The sequence below is a fragment of the Corvus moneduloides genome, chromosome 1, assembly GCF_009650955.1.
Source record: "Corvus moneduloides isolate bCorMon1 chromosome 1, bCorMon1.pri, whole genome shotgun sequence".
Taxonomy (NCBI): domain Eukaryota; kingdom Metazoa; phylum Chordata; class Aves; order Passeriformes; family Corvidae; genus Corvus; species Corvus moneduloides.
This window is the reverse complement of record NC_045476.1, coordinates 45,523,531-45,537,148: the sequence shown is the minus strand read 5'-3', so window position 1 is coordinate 45,537,148 and position 13,618 is coordinate 45,523,531. Positions and strand designations below refer to the sequence as shown.

The window sequence follows — 13,618 nt, the reverse complement described above, 5'->3', positions numbered from 1 at the left end:
AGTGTTTCTCAGGTTCTCCGAGGAGGATGTGATTTAAAGCAGTGCAGGACACATCCAAGTAACTTCTCTGCTTTAAAGTAGTATTTGTGAGCATATGCTAATTTTCATGGTATAATCTGTCACCTTAAAATTAAAGGAAAAAATATCCTGACATGAAGTAACATCCACTGTCACAGGCAGATATACAGAATCCAAGATAGATTATCAGTTTTGCTTTCATCTACATCCTCTGGTTAACCATGTCCTCTGCTAGTAGTTCTCTTGCAGTAGAACATACCTGTGCATCTCATTTCTTATCCAACCATTTTACTTATCAATAAGGATAAACAGCACCAATAGGGCAGCCAAAAATTGTACCTGGTGTGCCTGGTCAAAGCAACTAACTGCTTCAGCTGGAAAATACTCTGTCTTCATTAATATAACTTGCAAACAGAAATAATTGGAGTTATCTGCTGGTTACTCTCAGAGAAAAGTAAGAAGAAAGTTTTCAGATGTACAGTTTTTGGGTATGTTAATATGACTTCTTTCTTCTTTTTGTTTAAGTACAGCACTACTTCTTGGGAATGGTGTTATGGGACAGTTTGGCAGCTAGGCCACTGTATCTTGATTCCCTCTCCCTAATATAGGGAGATTTTACTTTTCAGATTATCTGTGACTTCTGCAGCTTTATGGAAGTTTTGGATTTGGAGAACATTTCTGTAGTTAAACAGTAGATCTATTCATTTGAATAAGTCTGTTTCTCACTCTCTTTTTTCTTGGAAATTTTAAATGACTGTAAATCTGTACCTGAATGTGAATTCAATAATTCTTAAAATTAATCAGCAACAGTGTATAGGGTCAGGTGAACTGCAGGGTGAAATAGCATGAATTTCCCCACTATGACTTGTGAACTGTCTTTCAGTCCTGACCTAAAATGTTATTGCACTTCCAGTCAAAGTCCACCAAATCTACTGTAGGCTGAAGATTTATTAGCACTTTAAGCCAGCATTAAAAAGCTGAGAATGAATAAGAATTTAGTACTGGTTGTTCATTATCCCTGTTCCACCTTTGTTGTGCTGTTGGAATGGTTCACTGCACACAAAATTGAATCAGAGATTTTAACTGAATTAGAAGCATGTGGACAAAAAAGGGGTCAGAAGTCATCTGTAGTGTCCTGATCCTGAAGTGTCAAAATCGGATACTTGGCACTAGATTACATATCTTCCCTACCTACCCACACACAAGAAAGGGAAACATTTTAAATTTGTTTTCTTGGTTCATTTCTAAGTCTAAGAGTGTAGATAATGATGTGCTCCATCTGCATTAAAATCCAAGTAAGGTATAACTGTGGAAAAGGCTCAAGGACTTCCATTGTTTTGTCACTTTTCAGTAAAACAAGGAGGAGACATAACCAGGTTTCCCAGTAACAAGTAGAAGCTGTAGCTGTTTGGTTATAGACGGATTGAAAGTGCTGTTTAGCAGTCCTGGAAGAAAAGCCCAGATTTTGAGTATAGGAGATGACAACTATTTCAGGCTCTAATGATTAAAAGGCAGAGAAACAGACACAAAATCAGAGAGATAAAGTTTCTATGATTCCTCATGATAACTCTTAAGCCAGGAATTGCTAAGTGATTTATTATTATCACCATTAATGTGTGTTTAGCCACACTGGCAGTGCCACTATGCCATCTTTTCATACATTCTCATCACAGCAAGATGTAAATTAGGAGAGACTTTTTGTTGATTGTACATATTCTGACCCTCTGCTTTCTTTGCTGCCTTGTGATCAATAAACCCATAACTGTGTTTGTAAATGTATTCAAATCTTTGAGGACAGTTAGACAATTTTTCTGGTCACTGGAGTCGTGACATTAAAACAATGCAGCCATTTCAACCAATTTTTCTATGTCTGTGACTGTGTTGTCATAGTAAGGAAACAGTTTGCTGAGTAACACAGATTTTGACATATGCCTCACCCCATCTATATAATTTTGCACTATGAATTAGAGGTTGCATATGTATCAGGCAGTGAGAGTGTCCCATATCTGATTTGACCAAGCTAAGCATTCAGAAGAAGGTTCTTAAACATATGTGGCTACATCTATACACATACATTTGTATGAAAGAAATTGGAAATTATTTTGTTATCCACCAGCCCTGGAAAATGTGTTATTTGATACATTTAGAGAGTAGTAGCCTCTGTTCATAACTCTGAATTATCCTATGAAGAACTCAGAATAAGTAAATGTTTGGACAACATCTTTGTAGGCTTTATAAGATTTTATTGTTTCTGATTATTTCTTATGTCCATGCAGAAGAATCTGCAGTATAGACAACATTATTCAGATTTTAAAAACCAAACCAAAACAACAACAACAAACACAAACAAATAAAAAACCAACCAAAAACAAAACCAAAGGCTGGCTAAAGCCACACCGATAAAAAGAACAAGAAGTCTCCTTGACACCTATGCTGTCCCTCATAGCTATAATTAAGTCCCAAAGGAAGACAAGGCACATGCAGGCACAATCTTTGTCTCACTAAAGCTCTATCACTGTGTGTCATTTTCAAAAAGTGGTTATATTCCTGAAGGGTCAAAAACCTTTGTTTGTAAATAGGACTTGCAACTAATAAGAATATACTTTCCTTTTGTAGACTTAGAAGTAGTGTTCTGGCTCCTACAAAAGCTTCCCTTCCCCTCTCCCCAAAGAAGCAGCTACTGTCTTTAAAATGAAAACACTGTTTGCGAAACAAAGGAAGGATTGATTCTGTCAGTGCATCGCAGTGTAAATGAGACATAATGACAGGGTTTCATGAAAATGTGGTAGATTCCTTCTCCGGTTAGGAACATGGAGTCTTACTGCACCTTAGCCAGGCTCTTTGATAATAAAATAAATCAATAGACAAATACATTTTAAAAGGCAATCAAGCAACCAAGAAGCAATAAACCCAAAGGATCTCCCCCCACCTTCCCTCTGAAAGGCATTGTCTAACAAAATAGGGATTGATTCTTGTACTTTGGAGAGGCTGGTGTTTAGCATTTATTAAATTTTAATGACTGAGTTGTGAGGAGTTTTTAATATAATAAAGCTCAGGTTGTTATTAGCAGTATCTAAGAAATTACAATGGATGCTCCTCATTTTCTATTGGAAAATCTGACAACTGACCAAATCAATTGTTCATAAAGGTGAGAGTAGCTCTAAGCTCTGGAGCACACAACAGCGGGCACAGCTTGGGGAAAAAATGTCTACAAATTCTGATCTAAAATATACTGAGCTTTCTGATACATTCCAGCTAAGCATTAAGTATTTTAAAAGCATGTTAGTAATTCTTCCTCATGTCATTTTAACTGGCTCATTTGAAGACTTTTATTTTTCTTTGTTCTAACTGGTGGCATTGCTCTTGCTGTAAGAAAAGTGCAAAAAATATTTTGAATGCAAGCACAAAATTCAGATTAAATTCTGCCTTGCCACTGTTTGGTTTTCAGCTAGTAGATTACGTATTTGATGTGCATTCACTCTTGCCTCTTTATTCATGCTTTTTCTAGATCTGGATTTCTACTATAGGTCATCTGAATTCATGAATGTTACTTTCCAATATAGCAATAACTTGTTCTATTACACATTTGATTGTCTATTATGAATCAGCAATGACAATAGTGTGAAATTTCTGATATTTTTAATACATTGATTGTCTGCAACGTAAATAGTATTTTGCTTTAAGGAAGAAAATAAGTTATCCTATTTACTACTGTATAAATATTAAGGAAAAAAATAAGCATGGGGATGTTTTTTGCTTTTAATCTTGGCAAGTTTTGTTAGATAAGAAAACCTGATAGAAACTTCATTCACATAATTACTTATTGATGAGTTTAACTTCCAAAGCAAAAATAATTCCTAATTCATGGGTATTACCTATGTGTTTATAATAAAATTCATGCATTGAAAAAATGAATTTCCAAATTAGGTCTTACGGCACTGCTATAGTCACAATTCCTCTACTCCATCTGAGATCATGGTTCATCCTGCACACTGCAGGACAATCACACATTGCAAAATATTTTTAATAATAAATAATTTTCATAGAACATTTCCCAAATAATTCCAACAAACTTTTAGAGAGAGGAGATGGTTTTGTAACACCACCCAGCAGCTGTGTAAAACGAAGTGGTTTACCTTAAAAAAGTCAATCAGTCCTACTTTAACAGTAGTGTTGGATAATTTTGAGGAAAACTTCTAATTTTTAAATATGCTTACAGCATATTAGGCACTCACCTTTGTCAATACTTGTCTGGCAGAGGATCATGTACTATTATTGTAGGTGTAGCTCACTGGTGTTTATTGTCAGTAAGTATAAATTTTGCAAACTAAGAGACCAATCAATAGCAATTTTTGTGTTTCTGTACAAGAATTATTACAACAAGTAGAATATAGAATTGAATAAATCACCTAAAACAACAGGAGTTTAGTACTTTATTTGCATGATTATTCTTTATAAACCCCCCCAACAAACAACTAAGATAACTTTAAACCTGTGAACCAACTGTTTATGATCTTTATTCCACAAGCATGTGGTTCCCTTTACTCTACTTGTCCTTGTAGAAGCCCTAAGTGAGTGATGGCTGAACAGCCACTGCTTCTGCCTGAAAGACACCATGTATTAATTTTTCCTTTACACCTCTTGTTATGGAGTCTATAAACTGCTCAACTTCTCAGTGATTATAGTGTAGGAATGAAGGTGCTCCTCATACTGTCAAAAACTAAACTAATTTTAAAACTGTTAACATATAATTAATTTTGAGACATGATTCCTGATGTGTTCATTGGAGTAGCTCTCTTACCTGCCTCTGTGCATGGACTACTCACCAATTAGTGCTGCTGTGAAATATAACTCAGGGCTTTCACATTTTACAAGCTACTCAGATTTTTCATTTATGCTTCTGGGACAAGCTGGAATATTTTGTCCTTCTTCCCTCTCTCTCTCTCCCTCTCCCTCTTCCTCTTCCCTAAATAAATTAGTCTATTCCTGAACAAGGCAGCACTCTCAAAATGTCATTTACACAGCTCGACTTCTTTATTCCTATGGAACAAGTCATGCAGCTGTAGATGGCCACGAGCACTGGCAGAAACAAAACCAGAGCTGTTAATGCACCTGTTTTACACTTCATTTGTGATATTAAATGGATGAGATGTGGTTCAGGAATAAGCTCTGTCCTCTAGCTCTCTGCAAGATATTTCACAGGTCTCCTATCTTTATTGGTGACAGTAAACATGTTTTGGTGGATCTTTGGCTATGAAGTTGGATGCTGGTTTCAAACAGGGAAATCTGCTGCAATAGCCTCCTCCCTGTGCAGTGTCAGTCAGTCCTTCTTCCACTCCCTCAGCCTGGCAATTAACTGCTTCACTTTCTATGGGGGCAAGGCTGACCTGGAGCTATAGTGTAAGCCAGGCTTACAATCCTTTCTCTGTAGTCTGGTAGCTCATAAAGCTTCTTTACAAGCAGCCATTGATGAGCATGTGTGTGCCTCTGAGCCATCTCTTCCCCCAGTACCCCTCAAGATAATCACCTCACTGTGTTGTTTCTAATATATCCTTCAATATGGTACACTGCTGAGAAATAATGCAACAAGGAAACACGTAATTCAAAAAGGATAGACAGGTTGGCCTTTTCATTTTCTTTCCTAGTATCTTTACCTGAAGAATCTTTTTTTCCCTGATAATCTCCTGTTTCATCTCTGTAGCCTTCTGTCATTCTAATTTTTTGAAAATAACACAGACACTGTTTGGTTTTGTATCTAATAGTTTATTCTTCTGATTTGTGGTCATTTTTCAGTTAGAAGGTTCACCCCACCACAACTTATGGATGCAATTATGTCATCTTTTCCATTAATATTTTTTTCTTTAGTTCTTGTATTTTTACAAATCTTTTCCATTTTACACCTAAAACAAGTGGACCATTAACTGTAAGGGTGAATCACACAAGGTGTGGAAAAAAAGACAAAGAGGAGGACGAGAAATTAACCAGTTTACATTAGTTTGGGAGTATGTTACGTATTCCAACTCTTTTGTGAATGGATTAAGAGACAGGAATTATGACTACTAGCCTCACATTATTTATTAAAATATTTTCAAAAGTGGACCTTAGCACTTTCTTGACAAATACAAAAAAACTTTCATTGTAACTAGAATTATCATGTTTAAATAAGTGACAAAATTTTACTTCTAATTTTAGCTTTTGAGTCCTTTTGAACATTCTCCATTCTCATTCATTTCACTTCCTAGGATTATTACATTCTGCATCAGATTATAAAGCTTAACCCAAGGGTAACATGTTGAAAAAAATCCAGGCTAGCAAAGCAGCTTATTGATGTTTTTAGACTGTTGTATGAGGAGGGTATAAAACACTGTGTCAAATAGAATTTTAGACAGGAAAAGCTCCTGGCTTTCAGAGTATTGCCTTGGAATCTAACCATATTTCTATTTTAATTAGACAGGCATGCTAGAGGATAACTTTTTTTCCAATATGTCTCAATGTGCCTTAGGGAACATCATATTATAACTTTTACAATATTAATATTATCTTTGTCTCTATGCTGTAAAAAATGGAAAATAGAATTAATCCTAATATACCTAAAATTTAAAATAATGTCAATTAGGAGAGAGAATTTATTTTAATTTTTTTTTTCACTACTCCTTTTATTTGTATTGATGTAGCACTGATCTGTCAGTGACCTTAGATTTAGAAGTGTTTTTACAATAAGCTGTTCTTTTATTATTATGGGTCATATAGGACTAATTAATGAATGAAATGATAGTACCACAATGTCTTCTATAAAAACATTAGCTCTGAAGGCATAGACTGCCTTGATATATAATGTTCATGTCAGACTGGCTTATGTGGTGAAGTTCCTACATGACTTGCAGAGTCATTATAACCTCAGGATATATGCTGAAATGTGTGAAACTAAATGTAGTGTAGTCCTTGAGAAAACTGTCTATAATCTGTGCAAGCTGTGTATCAAGTTGGCATTTTACATCGATACAAGTGTGTGTTCTCAATTTTATTGCACTGGTAACGTTTTTAGTGCCATTTTTCTTCAAACATCATAGAACAGTAGAATAACAGAGGACCTCTGAAGGTCATCTAGACCCACCCCTCTGCTCAAAGATATGAAAGCATGTAAAAATGGAAAACCAGAAATTTTTTATGTACAAATGCAGTCAAAGTTTCTACTGATATAAAAAATAATATATCTGTGTCTTTTTCTTTTTAATCACCTATACCTTCAGCCAGTAAAACCAGAGCTACAGAACTTGCCTACATAAGTGCAACTAGAGTTCTGCTGAAAATAGATTTGGTACCCAAGACATATATTACATTATATTACATTACATTATTAAAATCATGTTATTATTTACCACATCATTGACAATTTTTGAAGATTTGGTAAATAATAGCATGACTGTAATAATAAATATATACACACATTATATACATATATACTGTATATAGAGTACAGTAGTGCATAGATAGTAAGTGTTCAGAGACAGATTCCATTGCTAGTCACACTATGTTCATTGTTCATTCCATCACTGTCCAAAATTGATACTGGATTTCTATGACTGTGTTTGTTTTTATGTCGTGCTACTTCAAGCAATTTTCTTAAGACTTCTCCACAGATATACTACTTTCCTCAGGGAGGCACTTATTAACACTCATCCCACTGATTTGTCCTGTGAATGCTAACAAAACACCTGGCCAACATCAGGAATGCTTAGAAATAGGCAACTGGTAATAAAATTAACTGGGAGACTATTCTTCAATATCCACTTCATTGTCCCCCTCTTTTTAAGAGCCTCTCTGAAGTTAGATATACATATTTACATAAATAGTAGTATGAGGTTCCATTTAAAGATAAAGCTAACAATACAAACACAACTCCTTCACAGTATCTGCAGCCTCAAACTGAGGAGTCTAACTGAATATCACGGGCCAATCAAGGGCCAATCATGCAAATATTTATGAATCTGTTCAAAATCTTAAAGATGCTTGAAGTTAGGCATATAAGTTTTATTGCTTTGAAAGCTGCCAGCCTTTATTGTAGTTTCTATTATGTAAGTCTTTACTTGACTGTAATCAAACTGTAGGAGTATTAAAAAGCTTTCTCCACTACGTCTTCTTTCTGTAGCAATCTGCAGGCTTTTCCAAAAATACAACCTGCCAGACAGTACAGTCAGTGCCAGGTCTATTGTCTACTTTAACAATTCCTCCTTTTGTCTTCTTTTCACCTTATTGATAGTCTGTTCTTTAATTTTTCATTTTTTAAAATTCTTACTGGCACAGGTTTACTATGAAAGATGCATTTTCATAGCAGTTGAAACCCTAATTTCTTCTCCTGTTTTGGGGTGGGTTAGACGCACATAAGTATATAGAAGTAAAGATTACTAATTATACCAGCCATGTTTTCCATTTATTTGATTCTTAATGTGGCACAAGTGACAGAGACATTAGTTTTTTGTTTCTGCAGCACCTTTTTAACAAGAAGTGCAATGTATCCCGTATTGCTACTAAAACAATTAAAGTGTAATTTTAAAAAAATTTAATAAATGCAGAGAGGTTAACATTCAGGTTTTAAAGAAACATATGAAAAGTAAACTTTTAATACCAAATATAAAAGCTCATGTGAGAAGTTTGAATCCAAGAAAGTATTCATTTGCAAAAAAAACCACTATCCAAAGCTAACCACCACCAACCAGTCACAGAACATTTGTACCAACTTCACAAGTTAAAACAATTACAAAGAAACAAAAGATTCAGGACAACATCTTAACAGGAGATTGCAGAGCTCATGGCAATTCACTATTACAGTTTCCCTAGGATAAAATGCCAGTGACAGATCTGCTGTTCAACTTTTGCTGCTAGTTCAATGCACTCTGTATTGTAAGAAGGATCAGAGAATGCTGAAAACATCTGCTTCCACAAAATACTCTTTATCTGTCCATTAAGCAAGGAAGAGAGAGAAGAACAACCCGAGAAAATGTGGGAACAAGCCAATGAACAATAGAAAGTCTTAAAAAGAAAAGCAAAACAAGGGAAAACAAAGGGGGTGGGGATATAAAACAATTGTGTCTAACAAGGTTTTTGTGAGTGATTGAGTCTTTTGTGATTTAGAGGACTTGTGATATTTCATTAAAAATTTCCTGATTACAGAAAACTGAGGCCTGAGTACATGTGAGGCATTAAGTTTTGCAGCAGTACAATAATCTCTTGTTATGTACTTGTATTTCTTCCATTACCATACAGTAAATTTGCAAAGAATAGAACATCTGGTATGCATTCTTGTTTTTTTACCCCACACTCTCTGTGCTCCTAAATGGGCTTTTCCAGTTTCCAAATGCTGACTAAGAACATTAATACTCCAGTTTGATTTCAAATCCTTCCCTGAAAATGTATTTTATCCTTTTGACTCCTCAGATATAAAGAATTATTCATGTATTTTAGTACCTAAGATTACAAGAAAATCAGTGAAATTATGTTTCTATTTTTATTCCTACTTTTTGTGAAAGCAGCAAGAATCCGCCCAGAAAACACTGGTAACATTCTATTGAGCCCAAGCGTGAAAATTTAGTGACTGCACATATAATGTATTAGCCTCAAATTTAGCTGCATCTCTGTATCCTCTTTCCAGGGTTTTATAGTTGGAATTAATCTTGAATTATTTAATTGCCTGTGTTGGCCACAGTTCCTGGGAGAGATTCTTTATAAATGACTACTGCCATTTGACACTGAAAAAATTTTCGGATCACTGGCTTTCAACAGCAAACCACTAGTGTTTTCAGATGGAGAAATATTCTTTTTGTGCTTTTAATAATATCAAGGGTTACTGAATTTTTTAAATCTGTGTATTAAGATACTAAAAAATTGGAAGATTATAGATTTGTGATTCCATATTTGGAAGATTTTTATATGATTCTGCTTTAGGTACATGATCTCTTATTGTTTTGTCTTGTAAAATTAAATTTAATACCTGGTTTCACAAGACATAAAGAGACATCAGCACTGAAATCAAAAATTTAATTAGACTCTCTGACAGTATTTCACATAACTCATGCTAACATCAGCATTTCTGTTTTTTTCCTAATGCATATTAAGTTAAATATCTGTGTTTTTCCTTTCAGTCCTTATCCTTTAAAAGCTGTACTTCTTTTTAAAAGAGGGGAATATGAACTATTTGGCACACTCTTTTTGCAGAAGGAAAAAAAAGAGCATTTTATAGAAGAGTGCATTAGTGTGTTGCCCTAAATAAAAGGTTTTAGCAGCCTAGAAACTAGGACAATACCTCCTAATTATTTTCTGATACTACATTTTTACAGGGATAAAACTATGTGCATAATAAGGACTTTTAACTTACTGCACTTTGGCTTTGTCCAAGTTATTGTTCATCTTTTCTCTTTGAGACTGGAGGGAGAGACAGAGGAAGTGCTGGAACAAGTTTAGAAGTAAAATCCTTGAGAGTTCTCTCTGGTCACAGATTAGATTCCTTTGCCAACTTAAACTACTAAGCCGTAAAGCCCAGGCCCCTGTTGTGTGCGCAAGACAGGGTATTCAAAGCTACAAGCAGTAAGTATGGTTGCAGTGTATTTATAGAGAAGTAATTACAGCACTCTTTACTGTGGATTTTGTGCTATGGAAAAGATAGTTTATCGGTCCTTAGTTTATTTAAAAATATCAATATTTGGGGAAATTGTTCCCAGTAGGTTAAAGGAACCAGTTTGGGGAAACAGGGGAAGCCTGGTAAGCAGCTTCTCAAATCACATGCTCTGTGTTTGTACTTACCCTTCTTTTCTGTTACACTTCCTCCTGAGGACAAAAAGCAACCTGCCTTCAAAAATTCCTTAACCCTTCTCTCGGGAAGGTCACGAGGCAACCAAATGCTGCCACTAACCCCATTTCCTCTGCAGCCAGTTTCTCCATGTGACCAAGCCAGGGTAACACAGAGCAGAGAGGGATTGATGGGTGGCTGTGGCTGCTGTGCTGAGGAGCAGTGGGGAGGTCCAGAAGCAAGGGCACAGTGCTAACAACCAGTCATGCAGCTTAAAACCCATAGAATGACTTCTTTGTCTTCGTTTTCTAGATGTACAGTCGGGTTTACCATGTACTCAGGAGGAGGAAATAAACAAATCAAAACAAAAAGTGAGGGAAATCTTCACCCACATACAAATTACAAATGACAAGTCACTTCTAAAGCCTTCAGCAGGAAAATGCATACTTTCTGAGGTCTTTTTTGTGAAGCTGCTAATGTTTGGGATTTGCCTGGAATTTTAATTAAGGCTGCTATTTAACATTCACACTGCACCTGTGCCTAGAAGCCAAGCAAACTGCTGCCCCAAAATTCTGGGCACTATTTTAAACTAATATTTCAAACATATGTGCAAAGCAGGCCAGTAGTACTTCCTAATTCTGACTCTAATATTTTAGTACATTCCTAGTTTCCTCTCATCCTGAATCTTGAAAAAGATAGTGATTCTTCAATTGGCATAGATTACAATGCAACTTGTGAGATTTCAGTATCTGACATCTCATCCTCTGCTATCATCTAGTACTTTAACTCAGTAAGAACACAGCAGTTATTTTGTTTACACAGCCTAATTATTGCAGTTGCTCTGTTTGGCAGTTATTAGAGTGTTATTGCTACATTTAATGGTACACCTGCTACACTCTTGGCTGTTGTGCAGTAGGATTTCTCCTTATGAAAACTTAAATATTCTGTATTTGTATATTACACCATTACTAGTACCCTCACTACAAAACAGTTTTTAGGTTAACCTGAAAGACTTGTAAAGGAACAAAAAAAAAAAATTTAAAAAAAAAACCAAAAAACCCACACAATTACTATTTTGAAATCTGTGCCTAGAATTTGAATATTTAGGAGTTCTAAAGGCTTTTGTCAAACAAACTGAGAAGTTGCAATGACTGTCAGAAATGCCTAACTTCTACCTGTGTTTGGAGAAAAATAAATTGATGCTATGAACTGATGAGTTAAGCTCTTTTTGCCTTGATATGTGGGTTTAGGAAAGCTGAAAATAATTTCTCAAAATTCTACCAGACTAAACTATTCCTATAAATACAGTATATAGGCTGTCAGAGACTTGCCTGTGGTCAAGACGTAAACATTCAAATAAACAGCAGAATTTTCATAACAGATATTATTCAGCAGTTCCAGTGGATTTTATTAGAAGTAGCTGCACTTGAAACTTGCATAATTTTTTCTTCCTCCTTTTCTTTTGTTTTACTTTCTGTGTAATTCAAGAAAAGAAAATATTATGACCTTGAATAGGTTAGACACCTATCTCCCTCAGGACTACTGTGCTCCTACTTGCTTCAGTCTCACTACTGCTTTTGAAAATTCCTCAGAGATGCTGGAGATACTTAGTTCATCTTCACATACAGACTAGGCTGGCACAGGAGCTAAAGCTAAGCAGGGCCAGAGTAGAGCACTTGTTCCTGCATTTCCATCAAACCAGCACTGAAACCTACCAGGCATGCTGTCACACATCTACATTCATTCATGTTTTAGAGTCTTGACCTACTTTTTTATTAAAGTAAAATGTTACTTTTTCATTAACTATCTTTTTATTTAAGATAAAACATGTTTTTTCCTCACAGCACCTGTTTGCAAGGATTATCCTTAGTTCACTGTTACGTCACCATTTAATTTAATATAGCCATTTTATCATGAGTCTTTTCTTGCATGGACATAAATGTTTTGGTTTAGATGTTTGTATCCTGTTGGAAGCCAAACTGTGGAGATGTACATATTTCCTACCTTTTTGGTTTGTTTTTTTTCAGGTAATATCAAAATTATCCAATAAGCCTACACTATCCCAGGTATGTTGATCACATTTTAACTATGCCAAGCTTGACTTTGAACATGCACATAATTATGACCAGAACAAAGCTTGAAAATTCCTTCCTTTCCTGCTTGAAAACACACTTCCATTGTTTCAGAATGAGAATTTAAATAGCATCCTGCAGATAGTTCTGCCACTGCCCATTTTATGAGTAACTGTTTAAGGGGTTTTTTTCCCCAGGTACTAAGTTTGGATAGCCTCCTATAGCAACTGCATTTTAAATACATGGCTACCTAAGCCAAAGTTCTGAATATGGGTAACACTCATTGTCTATAGAGTATAGGCAGTATAAGTGCCAGGTCCTGTACAATTTGATCATTGTGACAGCCTTTGGATGACTACTACAGTTGACAACAAGGCTTTTCTATTTTATATAGACATCTCTTCTGTCACAGCTTTAAATTCTTACCTCTTCATATAGATCTCAAATGAAAAGGTTCCAGTTCACTAAATCTGTCAACGTTTACCAAGAGAAAAGCATACACTCCATGAAAGTGTATTGTAACACACAGCAAAGTTAAACCTATGCTGCAAAACATTTAGACAGATGCTAATAGGGGCTTAGAATATTTGGATAAATTCCCCAAATCTGTATTTCCACCCAGCCAATCTGGCTTAGCCTGAATGTTAGAAATCTGACTATGCAGGGTCATCTCAGGTTTTCTATCTAAAGCCAACAGTGCCTTAATAAAGCTTGATTAAGAGGAGTATCTTGTAAAAAAAAATTA

The 13,618-nt window shown here is 35.4% G+C and overlaps 1 protein-coding gene across 4 annotated transcripts in view; it reads left to right on the top strand.

Moving 5' to 3' along the window:
* Nucleotides 1–13,618, top strand: part of KCNH8 (potassium voltage-gated channel subfamily H member 8) — a 175,552-nt gene that overhangs the window by 141,660 nt on the left and 20,274 nt on the right. For 3 of the 4 annotated variants that reach the window (XM_032108392.1, XM_032108376.1, XM_032108399.1), the window contains one exon: nt 12,829–12,867. The exons of the other annotated variant lie outside the window; for it this stretch is intronic. In XM_032108392.1, the coding sequence (XP_031964283.1) occupies nt 12,829–12,867 (39 nt within the window). The remainder of the gene's footprint in view (nt 1–12,828; nt 12,868–13,618) is intronic. 4 annotated transcript variants of the gene reach the window in all.